Below are 16409 nucleotides of genomic sequence, written 5' to 3'. Positions count from 1 at the left end.
TGATATTTTATTAAAACTCCATCCAAAGCTAACATTCTACAGTGTCATTTGTTGGAAAATGCCACTCAATCAACAGCATGATCTAGAAAGATATCCAATAACAAAAAGAATTCCCAAAATGCTTCAGCTCTAAGAACACAAGCTACCATTATCTTTATGACTACCATTATCTTCTAAAAATACCACTATATTTGGTCAGCTTAATAAGTCTGTTTTCCTCCTTTTTCTTCAACCTGGTCAATAAGCAATCTTCCAAAAAGATTATGGAAACTAAAAAACTCTAAGAATCCTGGGTACCTAGTTTAGTGCTTTTTCTTTATTACTCATGCTATAGATACACAACTATTTACTCAATTTTACTTTTACTTTTTTGGAACCATATGGTTACCTAAATATCACTGTAAAATTGAAACACCAGGCATTGGGCCTTGTCAATATGAATAGGTGACGGCCAGCCTTGTAAGGATGCCACCTATTCCCTTGTGTATGAAATGAAAGAAGCATCTTTAGTTCAGAGATGTTAAAACGTAAAACATACACATCCTGAAATCCCACCAAATATAACTGTTTGAGGGGAGGGGCTGTGAACTAAAGAGAATATTTGAGAAAAGTTAACTTGGCATATTACTGAAGTCCTCCTCACTGGAGATGTTTAAAAAATATAACACTAACGTGAAGGTAAATATTTTAATATTTCTTTTAGTTTAGATTTCCTTGGAACACAGGAAAGGAAAATTAAATAACCTGGAACAATCTTAATACAATGGAGAAAAGTGATAAGGGAAAAACATAAATCATAAAAACAATCTACCCTAAAAATCTATGGCTTAAAAAAACTATGGCTTATTAATCTTTTTAAAATGTTGGTTAGTTTCTTTTATGTCAAATAAATATTTTACAGTAAATCATAACATTATGATCAAGGCATGCATTTCATGTCCAGTGAAGCTCAACATTGTTTAACTTCTACTGAAGTGTCTAATTATGCTAAATCTAAAGATAAGCCTCCATAGGAAAAAAAAAATTCCCATGCCAATAATATTTTTTCACATGTCTCCTCAATTACATGTACTTAAAATATAAAGCCAAGTTTTCAGCACATTTGAATAAACAGGAGCATTTGAACTTATGCCTTTATACCAGGGTGGCCTCATCTCGTGGCTTGCCTGGGACACTCCAATTGTATCCCTGTTGCCCTGGTCTAACTGTTCATTGTACCCCCTATTATTCTGATAAATGTCCTGCTTTGTACAATAACTATTATTATATGCTATTTAATCCTGCTATCTGAACAAGTCAAACTTAAGAAACAAACTTAATGATCAGCTAGAAACAGGAGCAAAGTCAGTTATTTTTTTCAATAGATTACTTCTGATTTTAAGTATGAAATGAAAGGTACACAGGCATGTGAAAGCAAAGTGTCTATGGAAAGACAATGATAACTGGGCCACATTTCTTTATTATGACCCATGTATAATAAACAAGGATATTACAGCAAACCTAGGTACTTTATTCATGCTTTAAGAATGAATTCACACATCATTGAGTCTAAGATAGGACCTCTTGACCAATCGCATGACAGGAAATGTTTTCTGCGAATAAAGACAGTACTATATAGACCTTACCTCTTCCCAATTCCAGCCGCCTGTTCTTCAATGAACACAATTTGGGAAAGAAGAATGGCCATGCAGCACTCCTAGGAGGGAATCAGTAGCTCAATCAAAGACTCTACCCAATATCCATAACACTTGTCAGAAATCCTTGTTTTATAGCATTAATCAGAGTGTCATATACCTTAATAAAAATAATGAAAAACAATAATGATTTTATTCCTTAAAAGAACTTAAGGAAAAATTAAATGAAAACAATACTGTGGTGGCATTTTCCTGTGTGGAAGAACATAAGAAGTTTAAAAGAAGCTGTGACTAGCTTTTGTTTTTACAATGGGTGTATTTTCTAAGAGTAATATTTCTATGAAAACTTTTTACTTGTAATATTTTCTTACAGTGAAAGCAAAAAATGAAACAGATACATCAAAACAATTTTAAGGAGAGCATTTATGTAGATGACTTTTTCGTCTTTATAATTTTCCACACTTCACTCGTATGCCCACATACAACTATTAATAGTTTTAAACAGAAAATATTGATGTAGCATCCCTTTATTCATATGTTTAATTTTTTTTTTTTGAGACAGAGTCTTGCTCTGTCGCCTGGGCTGGAGTGCAGTGGCACAATCTTGGCTCAGTGCAACCTCTGCCTCCCAGGTTCAAGCAATTCTTCTGCCTCAGGCTCCTGAGTCACCAGGATTACAGGTGAGCACCACCACACCCAGCTAATTTTTGTATTTTTAGTAGAGATCAGGTTTCACCATGTTGGCCAGGCTAGTCTCGAACTCCTGACCTCAAGTGATCCCCCTGCCTTGGCCTCCCAAAGTGCCAGGATTACAGGCAGGAGCCACTGTGCCTAGCCAGTACGTTTAATTTTTAACATATATAAACAGTATGTTTAATTTTTATATATGACTAGCAATGTAGTAAGTCTAAAGATTTGTTCAAATTGACCTCTTTATATGATAATCAAAATATTATACTAAGATTAACTTATCAACATATATGGTTTAAAGACATCATTCTATCCTCCCCAAAAAGATTTATTTCCTGAATATATATTACTTTTAAAGGAATTAGACAATATTAACAGTCTAAGGCAGCAGTCCCCAACCTTTTTGGTACCAGGGACTGGTTTCATGGAAGACAGTATTTCCTGGGGAGCAGGAGTTGTGGTTTCAGGATGAAACTGTTCCACCTCACATCATCAGGCATTAGATTCTCATAAGGAGTGCATGATTCCTCACATGTGCAGTTCACAATAGGGTTCATGCTCCTGTCAGAATCTAATGCCTCTGCTGATCGTATGGGAGGCAGAGCTCAGGTGGTAATGCTCACTCACCCGCCACTCACCTCTTGCTATCTGACCCGGTTCCTAACACGCCACAGACCAGTACTGGTCTGCGGCCTGGTGGAGTTGGGGACTCCTGCTCTAAGGCATGCATTATCAACAGGGGCAATATCAGACCTAGGAGACAAAAGTTAGTTCCCAGGGTGCAGAAAAGTTGGCTATCGTAATGGTTAGCAGCAGCCCTTCAAGGGCTACAGTACAGTATATATTTTATTTGTGGTACTAAAATTTCACGGGGCTTGGGGGGACAATCAGGAAAATAAAAGCACAGATGAGATAGCTATTTTACTGGCAATGCTGAAATTAATGTATATATACTTTCAGGTTGAAGCTCTTGGGAATAAAGATATCAGCTCTATATACACATAACTCACTCTCCCTTCCTAAAAAAAAAACAAAACAGGCTGGTATTTAAAAAACATGATTCTTCATCCAGTAACTACATGGACTTTTCTGGAGCTGAATAAAGGATAACATGCTAACTCCTGTTTCCCACTCCATTCAAGAGAAATTATATGGGACACACTCTTTTGTCATTCAGAAAAGGAAAACTTATTATTGCATTCATTATATAAGTTTTACCAGAAATGAAAAAAGAAGAAAACGCTTCAGTGATTTAAAACCTACCGTGGTGGCTCATACCTATAGTCCCAGCTACTCAGGAGGTTGAGGCCAGGAGGATCACTTGAGCCCAGAGGTTAGAGATCACCCTGGGCAACACAGCGAGACCCTGTCTCTAAAAAATAGGTAAACAAAATAAAACCTACAACAGATGCAAAAAAACTATATCTTACATGACTTTTCTGATCTCTCCAAATCAGTCGGTGTGTACTAAGAAGGAGAGTCCCAGCATCAAATTTTATCTAGAAAGAAAGAGCATCACAAAATATTAATAACAGTGGTTCAGATTTTCTTCTTCATGAATTATACAACACTAAGTTAATCTTATAAATAAACATTTTACTTTTAGCATAGGCTTATCACAAATTAAAGAGAACCAATGCTACATACTTCATAAGCTGTCTGCATAGTCTTGACAGAATTGGACGAAAATGCAAACAATCAAGTATGATACACATTCATACTCTGCAATCTATGCAAAGGTAAATAGAAATGATGAGGCAGAACTTCATGGATTACCATGGAACTATAAGACATTGGATGGGTGGGAAAGAAAGTGATTTACAGCAATATACAATATTACAGATGCTGTATATGCGTGTGTTTGCAGATACACACGTAGTGAAAAGGGTCTAAAAGGAACACACAGTTATCTGTTAACAATCATTATCTCAGAAAAAATGGGAGGAAAGGGGTAGAAAGGAAGCAAAGAGCTCTTTTTTACCTCTACACTTCACTACTGATTGAATTTTTTTGCAGTTCAATTCATGTATAACACTCATAACATTTTTAATAAAAACAAAATCCAGGAATAGATACAAATACATACAAAAATAAATATGGATGAAGATTCAATCAATGGCACTGGCACAACCGGGTTGCCAGGTAGAAAAAAGAAAAACCCATATATCTGGTTTGTACCCAATACAATGCACCAAAATGAATTCTAGATGGATCAAATGATTGAATAAAAAAAGAAAAAATTATAAAAGCACTAGAAAAAAATCATGAGATAATTTTTTAAGTAATGTGAGTGGAGAAGACCTCTCTAAGAAGGCATTAAACCCATTAGCATTAAAAGAAAACTCACAGATTCATATGTGGAAGCCCTAACCCTCGATGGGATGGTATTTGGTGATGGAGCCTTTGGGGGTGGTGATTAGGTTTCGAAGGTCATGAGGTGGGGCCCTCATGATGGGACTAGTATCTCTACAAGAAGAGGAAGAGACAGGAGGGCTTCCTCTCCATGAGTGCGTGCTGAGAAAAGACTGTGCAAGTACACAGGGAAATGGTGGTCATCTGCAAGCCACGAAGGTCCTCACCAAGAACCACATCTGCCAGCACCTTGATCTTAGACTTCCCAGTCTCCAGAACTATGAGAAATAAACGCCTGTTGTTAAAGCCACCAAGTTATGGTATTCTGTTTTAGCAGCCAAGCTGACTAGGACATACACTTTGGGTATACATGGCTTATTCAAAATATAAATTTTAAAATGTTCTTCAAAACTACAATACAATCACCAAGAAATGCCAGCTAGGTCTTTAGGACCAAACCTTTAACCCTCACTACTTGTTACTATGCCCTGAAAGTAATATAAATAAGCAAATGTTAGAGTTGGAACCCAAGAGATTAATGAATTAAACCTCTATGTTTCTGTTAAAAACAACATATGTACTAGAAGCTTCTATTAACTGAAGTTACTAGAAGGCGGAATTTGCCATAAGATAGGGCTTGCTTGTGTCCTTTCCAGGAATATTCAGTTATTTTAAAAGTTATATCCGTTGCTCACTAAGTCCAAGCTAAAAAAAAAAAAAAAAAGGTTACAAGGCTAGTCCCATTTATAAGGCAGCCTTACAACATAAACTCTAAGGAAAGCATTTTAGTGATGGTCCAGTTTATTAAAATAAGACTGGAATTGTTTTGAGTTTAAAATAACATGTTAAAAATATTTGTAAAGTAAATAACGAATTGGAACATTATTATATATCATTCTTAAATAAAAATAATAATAAATTATATATGTGGTTGATAACGTAGAGACTTATGATATTAATATAGAAAAAAGCAGGTCTCAAAATAGTACATATAGCATGACTCCACACACAGAAGACGCCAAAAGTAGTTGTTTATGCATAGTAGGATTATTGATTATTTCAAGTTTCTCCTTTTGGCTTATCCATACTTAACAACTTTATTACATGTCTAATAAATAAAAGGAAAAGATTGATCACAGGCATGTATATCTTCATGTAACTCTGAACTGTATATATAACTGTATATACAATCATTTTTTGTTAAGCACACATAGGAACATGTGTCAAAAAGTCCCCGTATAATAAATAACACATTTCTTGACATACATTTTAAAAATCGTTTTCTAAGAGTAAGGTCTGATGATATTATTATTTATTTATTTATTTATTTGAGACAGAGTTTCGCTCTTGTTGCCCAGGCTAGAGTGCAATGGCGCGATCTCAGCTCACTGCAATCTCTACCTCCTTGGTTCAAGCGATTCTCCTGCCACAGCCTTCCGAGTAGCTGACATTACAGGCATGCACTACCATGCTCAGCTAATTTTGTATATTTAGTAGAGACAGGGTTTCTCCATGTTGGTCAGGCTGGTCTCAAACTCCCGACCTCAAGTGATCCACCAGCCTCAGCCTGCCAAAGTCTGGGATTATAGGCATGAGCCACTTCGCCTGGCCTGATTGTATTATTGTTTTAATAGTATTAAGTAGTAAATAATGATATGGTTAGTAAACTTGAATGAAAACAGACCTTCTGAACCATCTAGTCTAAATACACTTCATGAGAGATTGTCCCATCAACAAACTTCAACACTCCAGAGAATAGACCTTATGAGTCCATGTTTTTCTCAGAATCAGAAATAAAACATATGTACTATTGGCACTTAGTTCAGTCTGGCTTCAAACATTTTGGTTAATTTCATTTATGCAAAACCAAGTAACTGAGTTTACAATATTTTTTAAATCTCTTCTTTGCCAATGAGTAAATTTATCTTTTCCAAAAGCATGTATTTAATTATCCTAAGAGTACATAATGCTGCGTTATAGAACATATTAGTTCTGATTAAGAAACTTTGCATGTTATCTTACTGAAATCCAAGCATATTCATGTTAATTTAAGGCTGGAGCCAGACTATGTTCCATTGCTACGTCAATTAATAATGTGCAAAAGTAAAATGTTGCTGCTCTAAGTGAAGAAATTGTATAATAGCTCCCTGTAGGGATTCCAGTGGATTAAGATCTAAACCTGACAGTCAAGTTTAGGCTGGTTTGCTTATACCACTCAGAGCCTAGAATAATTTTAACTGCTTACAAATTGATCTAACTTCAGCACTCACTGAAAACTTCTTACACTGTTTTTTTTTTAATTTACATTTTTTCTGTTATTAAAATAATACACGTTCAGTGTTGAAATCTGGAAAATATTTAGAGTCTGGAAAAGAATGAAATAACTCATAATCATACCAGCCAGCGTGCGTATGTATATATACACAGATGTTTATGTATATATGTATAATCTTTAAATAGAATATGAAAGAGTTTTGTAACTATTAGTATAGTTATAAAATATAGTTAGCAGCCTATCATTAGCAATTCCTCATGCTAATTAAGACATGCCATAATTTTTTTCTTTTTTGAGACGGAGTTTTGCTCTTATTGCTCAAGCTGGAGTGCAATGGCGCAATCTCAGCTCACTGCAACCTCGGCCTCCCGGGTTCAAGTGATTCTCCTGCCTCAGCCTCCTGAGTAGATGGGATTACAGGTGCCTGCCACCACACCCAGCTAATTTTTTGTATTTTTAGTAGAGACAGGGTTTTACCACGTTGGCCAGGCTGGTCTTGAACTTCTGACCTCAGGTAATCCGCCAGCCTTGGCCTCCCAAAGTGCTGGGATTACAGGTGTGAGCCACCTCGCCAGGCCCCATGCCATAATTTAATTAATCAATCCCTATGGTGGGCATTTAGATTGCTTCCAATTTTTCCATATATAATAATATTTTATGTAATATATAATAATGCTAGGATAACCATTCTTATATGTAATATTTTTACACATCTCTGATTATTTCTCAAAGGTAAATTCCTAAAAGTGAAATTGTTAGCTGAAAAAGATTAAACATTTTCTAAATCTTCTGATATATGCTGCCAACTTGCTGCTTTACACGTTACTAACCTTACGTTACCTTTTAAATTAGCTGAGGCTACAGAAGCGTCTGTGAATTCAAACAAATGACCTGTCTACAGTGCTTATGAAAGTACCACATTATCCAGTCATAATGAGACCATGAAAACTATGCCTGTATAAACAAGCAAGCATGCATGTATTCATAAGAGGCACTTGGGCAGTGGGAAGAGCAGTCCATTGGATCTGGTTTGGAATTCTATCTCTACCAGTTACTAGTTGCATGACCTTGGATAGCTCACAGTTTTCTCAAGTATTGACTGTGGGTCTCAGTTTCCTCATCTTTGGGAAGATTAGCTGTATTAAACATTATATCAAGAGTGGCACTGGTGACTGCTATATTATGAAGTCCTTTTTTTTTTTTTTTTTTTTTGAGATGGAATCTCTGTTGCCCAGGCTGGAGTGCAGTGGCGTGATCTTGGTTCACTGCAGCTCACACGAACAAAGCACAGGCTTTGGGAGTCTGATCAACAGAGATTTAAATCTTCTCTTTGTGGATCTTAGGCAACTCACTGTATGTCTTAGCGTTACTTTCTTATTCAGCAAAATGCATCGTATTCCTGGTGAGAGGATTAAATAAGATGACATATACAGCTCCTGGCTCATTGTAGGTATTTTAATTATTCAGGTCTTTAAAAAATGTGTTTCACACCCACAACCAGCCAGGAGATACAAGGATGAGCAAGGTACACCTGTGCTCCAGGAGCATCCAACTAGTCTAGAAGACAGCCATGAGCACACTTGCCCAGGGAGTGGGTTGGGATGCAAAACTATGAAGGCTAAGCAATCTGGACTGCAGTCCCCAGGCCAAAGGAGCTAGTGAGGCATCCTAAAAGCGAGACTAACTTCATCAGATTTGGGGGCTGATGCGTAGCCTTGTATAGTCTTTAGCACCACAGGAAGTCTGGAAACCTTCCAACAGATGAAGGTAACCTCATAACGCACTTTCCCCCAGGAGTCAGCCTGTGCCTCATTCAGCCTGGGGACCAAGTAGCTTCAAGGCAATTCAGCAAGTGGCTAAGTCAGTTCAGCCCTGGGGCACAGTAGTGAGGGGACTCCTCTTAGAGCTTCACTCAAGTTTCAATCTTTTAGAAGAGTTAATTCTTTATAAGAGTTAAGACCCTGACTAGATCACAGGGTCTAAAGCATTTTTCCCCCATGATTAGTTTTCCCCCTCTGACCTTTATATATTTGTCTGCTAAAACAATGAGCAAAAATTTTAAAGTGAAAATTAGAACTTGCTGGTTCGACAATACATTTTTCATATAAAAGTACTAACAGTTGTTATTTTACATTGTTTTGAATCTATCACAGCTATACTGCCTGCCAGCAAAAGTGTTCCTAGTCTTCATATTGGAGTTCCACAGAATAGTGGTATGCCACGCTCTGCAAAAGCATGACTTCCTAGTGCTCCCTCAGGGACTGGCACTGGAGGAGTCTCTGAGAACAGATCTGCCACTGTCAACATTCAGTTCCTCTCAAAGAGAGGGCAAAATCAAAACGCCGAGGAAGGGGAGGTGGATTAACCTTCCCATTTAAAATAGTCACAAAGATGTAAATTGGTAAGAAAGGGGAAATAAGTAGCTTGCCACTCCAATCCGGGGATGGAAGACTCAACTTGAGATCAAGCTAGTTGAAGTGCCAAGGCAGGCTGGGCACGGTGGTTCACGCCTGTAATCCCAGCTCTTTGGGAGGCCGAGGTGGGTGGATCATTTGAGGCCAGGAGTTTGAAACCAGCCTGGCCAATATGGTGAAACCCCGTCTCTACTAAAAATACAAAAATTAGCTGGTGTGGTGGCGGGCGCCTGTAATCCCAGCCACTCAGGAGGCTGAGGCAGGACAACTGCTTGAACCCGGGAGGTGGAGGTTGCAGCGAGCCGAGATCCCGCCATTGCACTCCAGCCTGGGCGACAGAGCGACATTCCGTCTCAAAATTAATTAATTAATTAAATTAAGAAGTGCTAAGGCAGTAAGTGAAGTTAGGTTCACGCAAATTATTTAAGGAAAAGACCTTTACTCAATAATACAGGCAATACAACCCATGGAAAATGCCCTAAGGGTCAGGGGACCTGGGTCCAATGTCATCTGTGCCTCTAGATAGCTGTAAGCACTGACCAGGAAAAGCTATGAGTTGAGGAACTTACATCAAAGTACAGCGGAAAGTGTCGTTAACAAAACGGCAAGAGAAGAGAGGCAGCAAATTAAAACTTCTGGAAACCAAAAATGCTTGTGGGTAAATGAGTTTAAAAATTTTTCTAACTCCAGTTTATACGTTTCAACCCAAGACAGAAACTATTTCGTAGTTTCACAAAAGTATCTACAAAATATTTACTTACACTTCCTATTTCTCCTCTCGATTTGCAAACTCACCTTCGAAGATTTATGCTTGCATTACAAGGCACGGTCTACTATTAATATAACACTTTACAAACCGTACGCTCAGAATGCCTTTCTAAAGCAATTAGAAAACAAAAACCCAACAGCCTCTGGCAAGGGCATTCCAATGAGACACTGACACCTCTTTAGGAAATCCTGTCGACGCACCCCTCACCCCTCTGCCCAGGGCAGATTTGCTAATCCCCCCGCCTGCATAAGGTCCGAGCTAACGCTTCCGCGGGGGCACGGACTGTACGGCCACCGCGCCCTCCTCACAGAAAGGCGGAACCGGGCTGTCCAGTGCCGAGGCCGCGGTGGGTGTCGTCAGGGGGTCTGGAACCACGCCAAGGAAGTCGGCTGCCCGATCGCCGCCCGGCGCCCGCAGACCCACAGCGCGCCTTCTCCCGAGCACGGCGGCGGTGCGCTCCCGGAAGCATTCCGGGCGGAGGGACGCGGCCGCGATCCGCGCCTGCTGGGAACAGTGCCAAAGTCGGGTACCGCGCTGGGAAGGCGCCCGAGCGCCCCAGGCCGTGCGCGACCGGCCGGCGGGGAGGGCAGGAGAGCCTGGTATCGCCCAGAGGCCGGCCGGGCCGCAGAGGGCCGGGACCGAGACCGGGAACCTGGCCGCGCCAAGCAGGGCCGCGCGCTCACCAGGGGACCTTCCGCCAGCCCTTTGGGAAGGCCGGCCGACGCCCTACCTTCTCCTCGCCGTCGTATATTCGCACCCCGCGCTGCTGGATCACTAGGGTTTCGTTGATCTCCAGGAGGCCGCTGGTCCAAACGAAGCGGTCCATGGCCGCCGCCTCCCCGCCCCGGCGCTGCGGGGCAGCGAGCTGCGCGCCGGGCAGCCTGCGGCGCCCCCTAGCGTCAGACGGGGCGGGTGAGGGAGGGAGGGAGCGGCCTGGGCCGGAGCGGGCGCGGCTCGGAGGTGCGCCCAGGGACGTGGAGAAGTGATGAAGCGCCCCTGGCGGTCCATTCGCAGCCAGCCTTTTAGAACCCTTGATCGGCAGGAGGTCCACATCGTTCTAAATTCAGAGCTTGTAGGGAGGCGAGGGAGCCCCGACCACAGCTTGGACTTCCTTATTGTGCATTATGCCTGCATGTTTGTGGCAGTTTTCTTGTCAGTATCCAGAATGTTGCCATGTTCATTAATGATTGTAAATAATCATGTAACCCCTCTTTTTCAAATGAATATTTATGACACGCATTGTCTCTTTACAACTGAAGTCACTACTACCTATGCTGCTTTTTTTCCCTTTACGAGTATCTTGGCCGGGCGCGGTGGCTCACGCCTGTGATCTCCGCACTCTGGGAGACCAAGGAGGGCTGATCACGAGGTCAGGAGTTCGAGAGCAGCCTGGCCAACATGGTGAAACCCTGTTTCTACTAAAAATACAAAAATCAGCCTGGCGTAGCGGCACACGCCTGTAGTCCCAGCTACTCAGAAGGCTGAGGCAGGAGAATTCGCTTGAACTTCGGAGGCGGAGGTTACAGTGAGCCGAGATTGCACCACTGCACTCCAGCCTGGGCTACAGAGCCAGACTCCGTCTCAAAAAAAAAAAAAAAAAAAAAAAAAAGGACACCTCATTTACCCTGATGTGATTATTATACACTGTATGCCTGTATCAAAATATCCCATATGCCCCATAAATATATACACCTATGTGTCCAAACAAATTTTTTTTTTAGTTGGGGGAAACATTTTATTTAACCAGGCTTGGTGGCACCTGCCTGTATTCCCAGCTGCTTCCCAGGCTGAGGTGGGAGGACTGCTTGAGCCCAGAAGTTTGGCACCAGTGGGCGACATAGAAAGACCCTTTCCCCCTCCACTCAACTCCCCCACTCCATTCCACGCCCCCCACCCCCAGGCTCAGAAAAAAAATATATTATTTTTATTTAGGCATTTCCAACATTAATACAGACCTCATGTGTGAATTTACATTTCAATATGTAGATCTCCTATAACTCACCTGTTAGTTGGTCTGTGCAAAGCCATCCATGGCTGCTGCTCTCACCCACCAGGTGGCTGCTGACCCTAGCCATTTCATTTTTATATTTTGCATATATGGAGCACCTACAGCTGTCTTCCTACAACTGATACATATTTTTCTCTTTAGGATTATTTTCTTACAGTGTCTTCCCAAAATAAAATAACTGCTTTAAAGGTTGTGAACACATTTTTAGAGAGCCTACCACTTATTGGGGTAAGTGGTTCTTATTTTGGTTCTTACATTTAGGTCTATGCTCCCCTTTGGGACCTAAGGCTGCATGCCCATGTGGGCAGAGGGGCAGAGGGACAGAGGGCAGGCTTGCTCTCTGTTCCCAGGGCTCCACATCTCCCCCAGTCTTGGAGTCAGTGGTCTGTGTCCAGGCTTTACAAGAAAGGCAAGGCTCTTTCCAATGAATATAAGCCACCTCTCCCCCAAACTGAATTGCCACTTTTACCATGTTCTAAAATCCTGTGTGTATTTTGGTCTGTTTCTAAACAGTGTCTTCTGTATTTCATATTTTTCAATTTCCATCATCAGCATATGCCCAATAACTAAAAATTCTTTAAAAACATTTGAATTGCTGTAATGTGCTATCTTGTATATCACAATTTACCATCATTGCCTGATTTTTGATGATTTGTTTACAACTTTTTAGTCTTTTTTAATTGAAAGTAACATGTGACCTAAGCATCCTAATCAGATGGGGAACTGTGCAGTCTTACCTGGGCTTTGCAATGATCAAAATGTTAGGTAATGAGGACATTTGCAAGGTATGTTTTCTGCCCTTGAGGGATGTACAGTCTGTAGTACACAAATAGAAGCCTGACATATGACAGCTGCTGGGATAGACAACTGTACAAGGGTTTCCTATATCCAGGCTGGAGCAAGGAGAAATGTCATGTGTCTTATATATGGCAATAAATGAATAGACAAAAGGTTTTAATTTTTATGAAGTCCAGTGTATTTTTTTTCTTTCATAGCTCATAGAATTTGCCTCCTCACTTAAGAAATCTTTTTTCCACAAACCAGAGAGTGATACTGATTAAGAAATCTTTGCCTAACACAAAGTCACTGAGATTTTCTCCTATGATTTCTTCTAGAAGCTTCATAGTTTTGGCTCTTACATTTAGGTCTATGCTTCATTTTTTTTTTTTTTTTGAGAAGAGTCTTCTCTGCTGCCCAGGTTGGAGTGCAGCGGCGTGATCTCAGCTCACTGCAACCTCCGTTCTCAGGTTCAAGCAATTCTCCTGCCTCAGCCTCCTGAGTAGCTGGGATTACAGGTGCCACCACTACAACATGCTAATTTTTGTATATTTAGTAGACACAGGGTTTCGCTATGTTGGCAAAGCTGGTCTCAAACTCCTGACCTCAGGTGATCCACCCACCTTGGCCTCCAAAAGTGTTGGGATTACAGGCATGAGCCACCAGGCCTGGCCCTATGCTCCATTTTGAAGTTGTCAGGTTTTGTTTCTGTTTTTCATTCTTGTACACGGGTTGAGAAGAGTCAAAGTTGGTATTTTGTATGTAGATATCCAGTTGTCCCATACCATTTGTTGGAAAGATTATCCTCCTTCACCGAGTTGCCTTGGAAATTGGAAAAATCAATTGACCAGATAGACTTGATTATATTTCTGGAATTGCAGGGAGCCAGAGTCGCCCCTCTCCCCCAGGGAGATCAGCAGCAAGGCTGCCGGGAACTTTGTTGAACTTCAGAGAAGTGAAACCATAATAGGAGGATGTGTATGCCTCGGTGTAGAACAGAGACAGGCCTAGAGAGATAACCAGCTTTCACTGACCTTGCTGCAAGATAGTTGTTAGCTGAAGTATGCTAACTGAAGTATGAGAATAATAACCACAGGCTGTTCTAAGTGACTGCACCCTTCCTCTGCTATGTGCTTTGTGAACAAACAAAATAAAGTACTCTGAGGCAGATTGGGGCCAGAGAGACTGACATCTCACTCTCCCCAACCGCCTGGCCCAGCTTTCTCTTTGTTTATGTTTGTGTCTTTCTTTATCCCCCACGTTCCCTCTTAGGTCTTTGAACACTTGTGCAGCGCGGGACGCAGCACACGTCAGATGGAATCTCTTTCGTATTCCATTTATTTCTTTGTCTTTCTTTACACCAGTAACATAGCATACTGTCTTCATTACTGTAGCTTTATAAGTCTTGAAATCAGGTAGGTAGTCTTCCAATTTTGTTCTATTTCAATTGTGTTGCCTAGTCTAGATGCACTACATACACATTTAAGTTTTAGAACCCTATTGCCAATTTCTATGGAAAACCTTCTAGAATTTTGATAGGGATGGGATTGAACTAGTCAGCTTGGAGAAAATAGACTTTTTAATAATATAAGTCTTCTGATCCATGAGCATGTAATATCTCTCCATTTATTTAGGGTTTTTAAAATTGCTGTCAGCAATATTTTGTACTTTTCCCCAGGATGTTTTTGCCAGAACCTCCCACCTTCTGAATCCTATGGTCCCCTTTCAGTCCCAGTCCTACTAGACTTCTGCAGTGCCTAACACTATGGTCCATTACCTCTTTCTTCAGCCTCTCTCTTCCCCAGACTTTGTGCCCCCCACTGTGTCCCCATTGTCTTCCTACCTTTCAGATTGTCCTTCCCTCTCTCACAGGCACTTTACCTTCTTCACATGGCACAGGAGGAACAACTAATGCTAATTAATCATCAATACTCCAGGTGCCTGCAGTTTAATGGTCAGCTGTGTTGGCAAAGACTGGTTCTGGAAGGAAGTCTTTTTTTTTTGGATCTTTTAGAAAAAGATTTGCTTTCTCTCCAATAATTGTGGGCAGTAATATTAAAAACTGTCTCAAAAAAATAGACCGTCATTGGAGTGCATGAGTCTGGAGATTAGAGGAGAATTGCCATGATGAAAAATCTAGTAGTTTTGCGTTTTCCTATTCACCATCTTAGCCTATTGAGATCTCCATGGTATCTTTTGAGTCACTTTCTTTAATCACCATGCCAACTTATAAAAATAATTGAGATGAGATTCACATAACGTAAAATTAACCATTTTATTTTATTTTATTTTTTGAGACTGAGTCTTGCTCTGTTGCCCAGTCTGGAGTGCAATGGCACAATCTTGGCTCATTGCAACCTCCGCCTCCCTGGTACAAGCTATTCTCCTGCCTCCGCTTCCCACGTGGCTGGGATTACAGGTGTGCGCCACTATATCCAGCTAATTTTTATATTTTTAGTAGAGACAGAGTTTCACCATCCTGGCCAGACTGGTCTCGAACTCTTGACCTCAGGTGATCTGCCCACTTCCCAAAGTGCTGGGATTATGGGCATGTGTTACCGTGCCTGGCCTATTTTATTTTTTTGGAGGTGGAGTCTCACTCTGTTGCCCAGGCAGTGGTGGGATCTCTGCTCACTGCAACCTCTGCCTCCTGGGTTCAAGCGATTCTCCTGCCTCAGCCTCCCGAGTAGCTTGGACTACAGGCGTGTGCCACCATGCCCAGCTAATTTTTTATTTTTGTATTTTTAGTAGAGACTGGGTTTCACCATATTGGCCAGGCTGCTCTCGAACTCCTGATCTCGTGATCCACCCACTCCCAAAGTGCTGAGATTACAGGTGTGAGCCACTGCGCCTGGCCTAAAATTAACCATTTTAAAATGAACAACTCAGTGGCATTAATACATTTACAATATTGCACAACCACTACCTCTACCTGATTCCAAAACATTTCATTTACTTCAAAGTAATGGATCCCTTATCCATTAAGCGGTCTCTCCCCAGTCTCCCCTACCCTCAGCCTCTGGCAAGTGCTATTCTGAGTTATTTTACTATGGATGTATCTATTCTAGATATTCCATATAAATGGAATCATGCCATATGTAACCTTTCATATATTACTTCTTTTACTTAGCATAATGTTTTGGAGGTTTTTGAATTACTTATTAAAAGCTCTGTTTTGTTCTCTCACTTAATAGAAATTCCTGGTTACCCAAACTATCTGATGAAACTTCAATAAATAATCAACAATATTGACAGAAGTATTTAAACAGTCGTGATATTCTTAAGGATGGTGATGAACACGTTACATTAAAACTGGGACATTTCATCAAGTAAAAAATAACACAAAATCTCAAACCAAATTCCTCATTAGCAAGATGCTACCATAAGACATCTGAAGAAAAAAGCAGGCAGAAGTGGGAAAAACTGACCACTGCCGAGGGCCATCTGTGGAGGCCGTCAGACCCGGGAAGGGTAAATGGGGAAATCACAT

At 40.8% G+C, this 16409-nt stretch overlaps 1 protein-coding gene across 1 annotated transcript in view; it reads right to left on the bottom strand.

Annotated features, from left to right (window-relative positions):
• VPS36 (vacuolar protein sorting 36 homolog) overlaps nt 1–10982 on the bottom strand; it is a 36480-nt gene extending 25498 nt beyond the window's left edge. The window contains exons 1-3 of the mRNA XM_012466202.3: nt 10865–10982; nt 3755–3823; nt 1626–1696 (exon numbers count right to left, since the gene is read on the bottom strand). Of these exons, the coding sequence (XP_012321625.1) occupies nt 1626–1696; nt 3755–3823; nt 10865–10960 (236 nt within the window). The 5' untranslated portion in view covers nt 10961–10982. The remainder of the gene's footprint in view (nt 1–1625; nt 1697–3754; nt 3824–10864) is intronic.
• Between the last annotated feature and the right edge of the window lie 5427 nt (nt 10983–16409).

This window comes from Aotus nancymaae, unplaced genomic scaffold (assembly GCF_030222135.1).
Source record: "Aotus nancymaae isolate 86718 unplaced genomic scaffold, 86718_ANA_hifiasm-v0.15.2.pri h1tg000009l, whole genome shotgun sequence".
In the NCBI taxonomy this organism is placed as follows: Eukaryota; Metazoa; Chordata; class Mammalia; order Primates; family Aotidae; genus Aotus; species Aotus nancymaae.
This window is presented reverse-complemented; position numbering and strand designations above follow the sequence as displayed.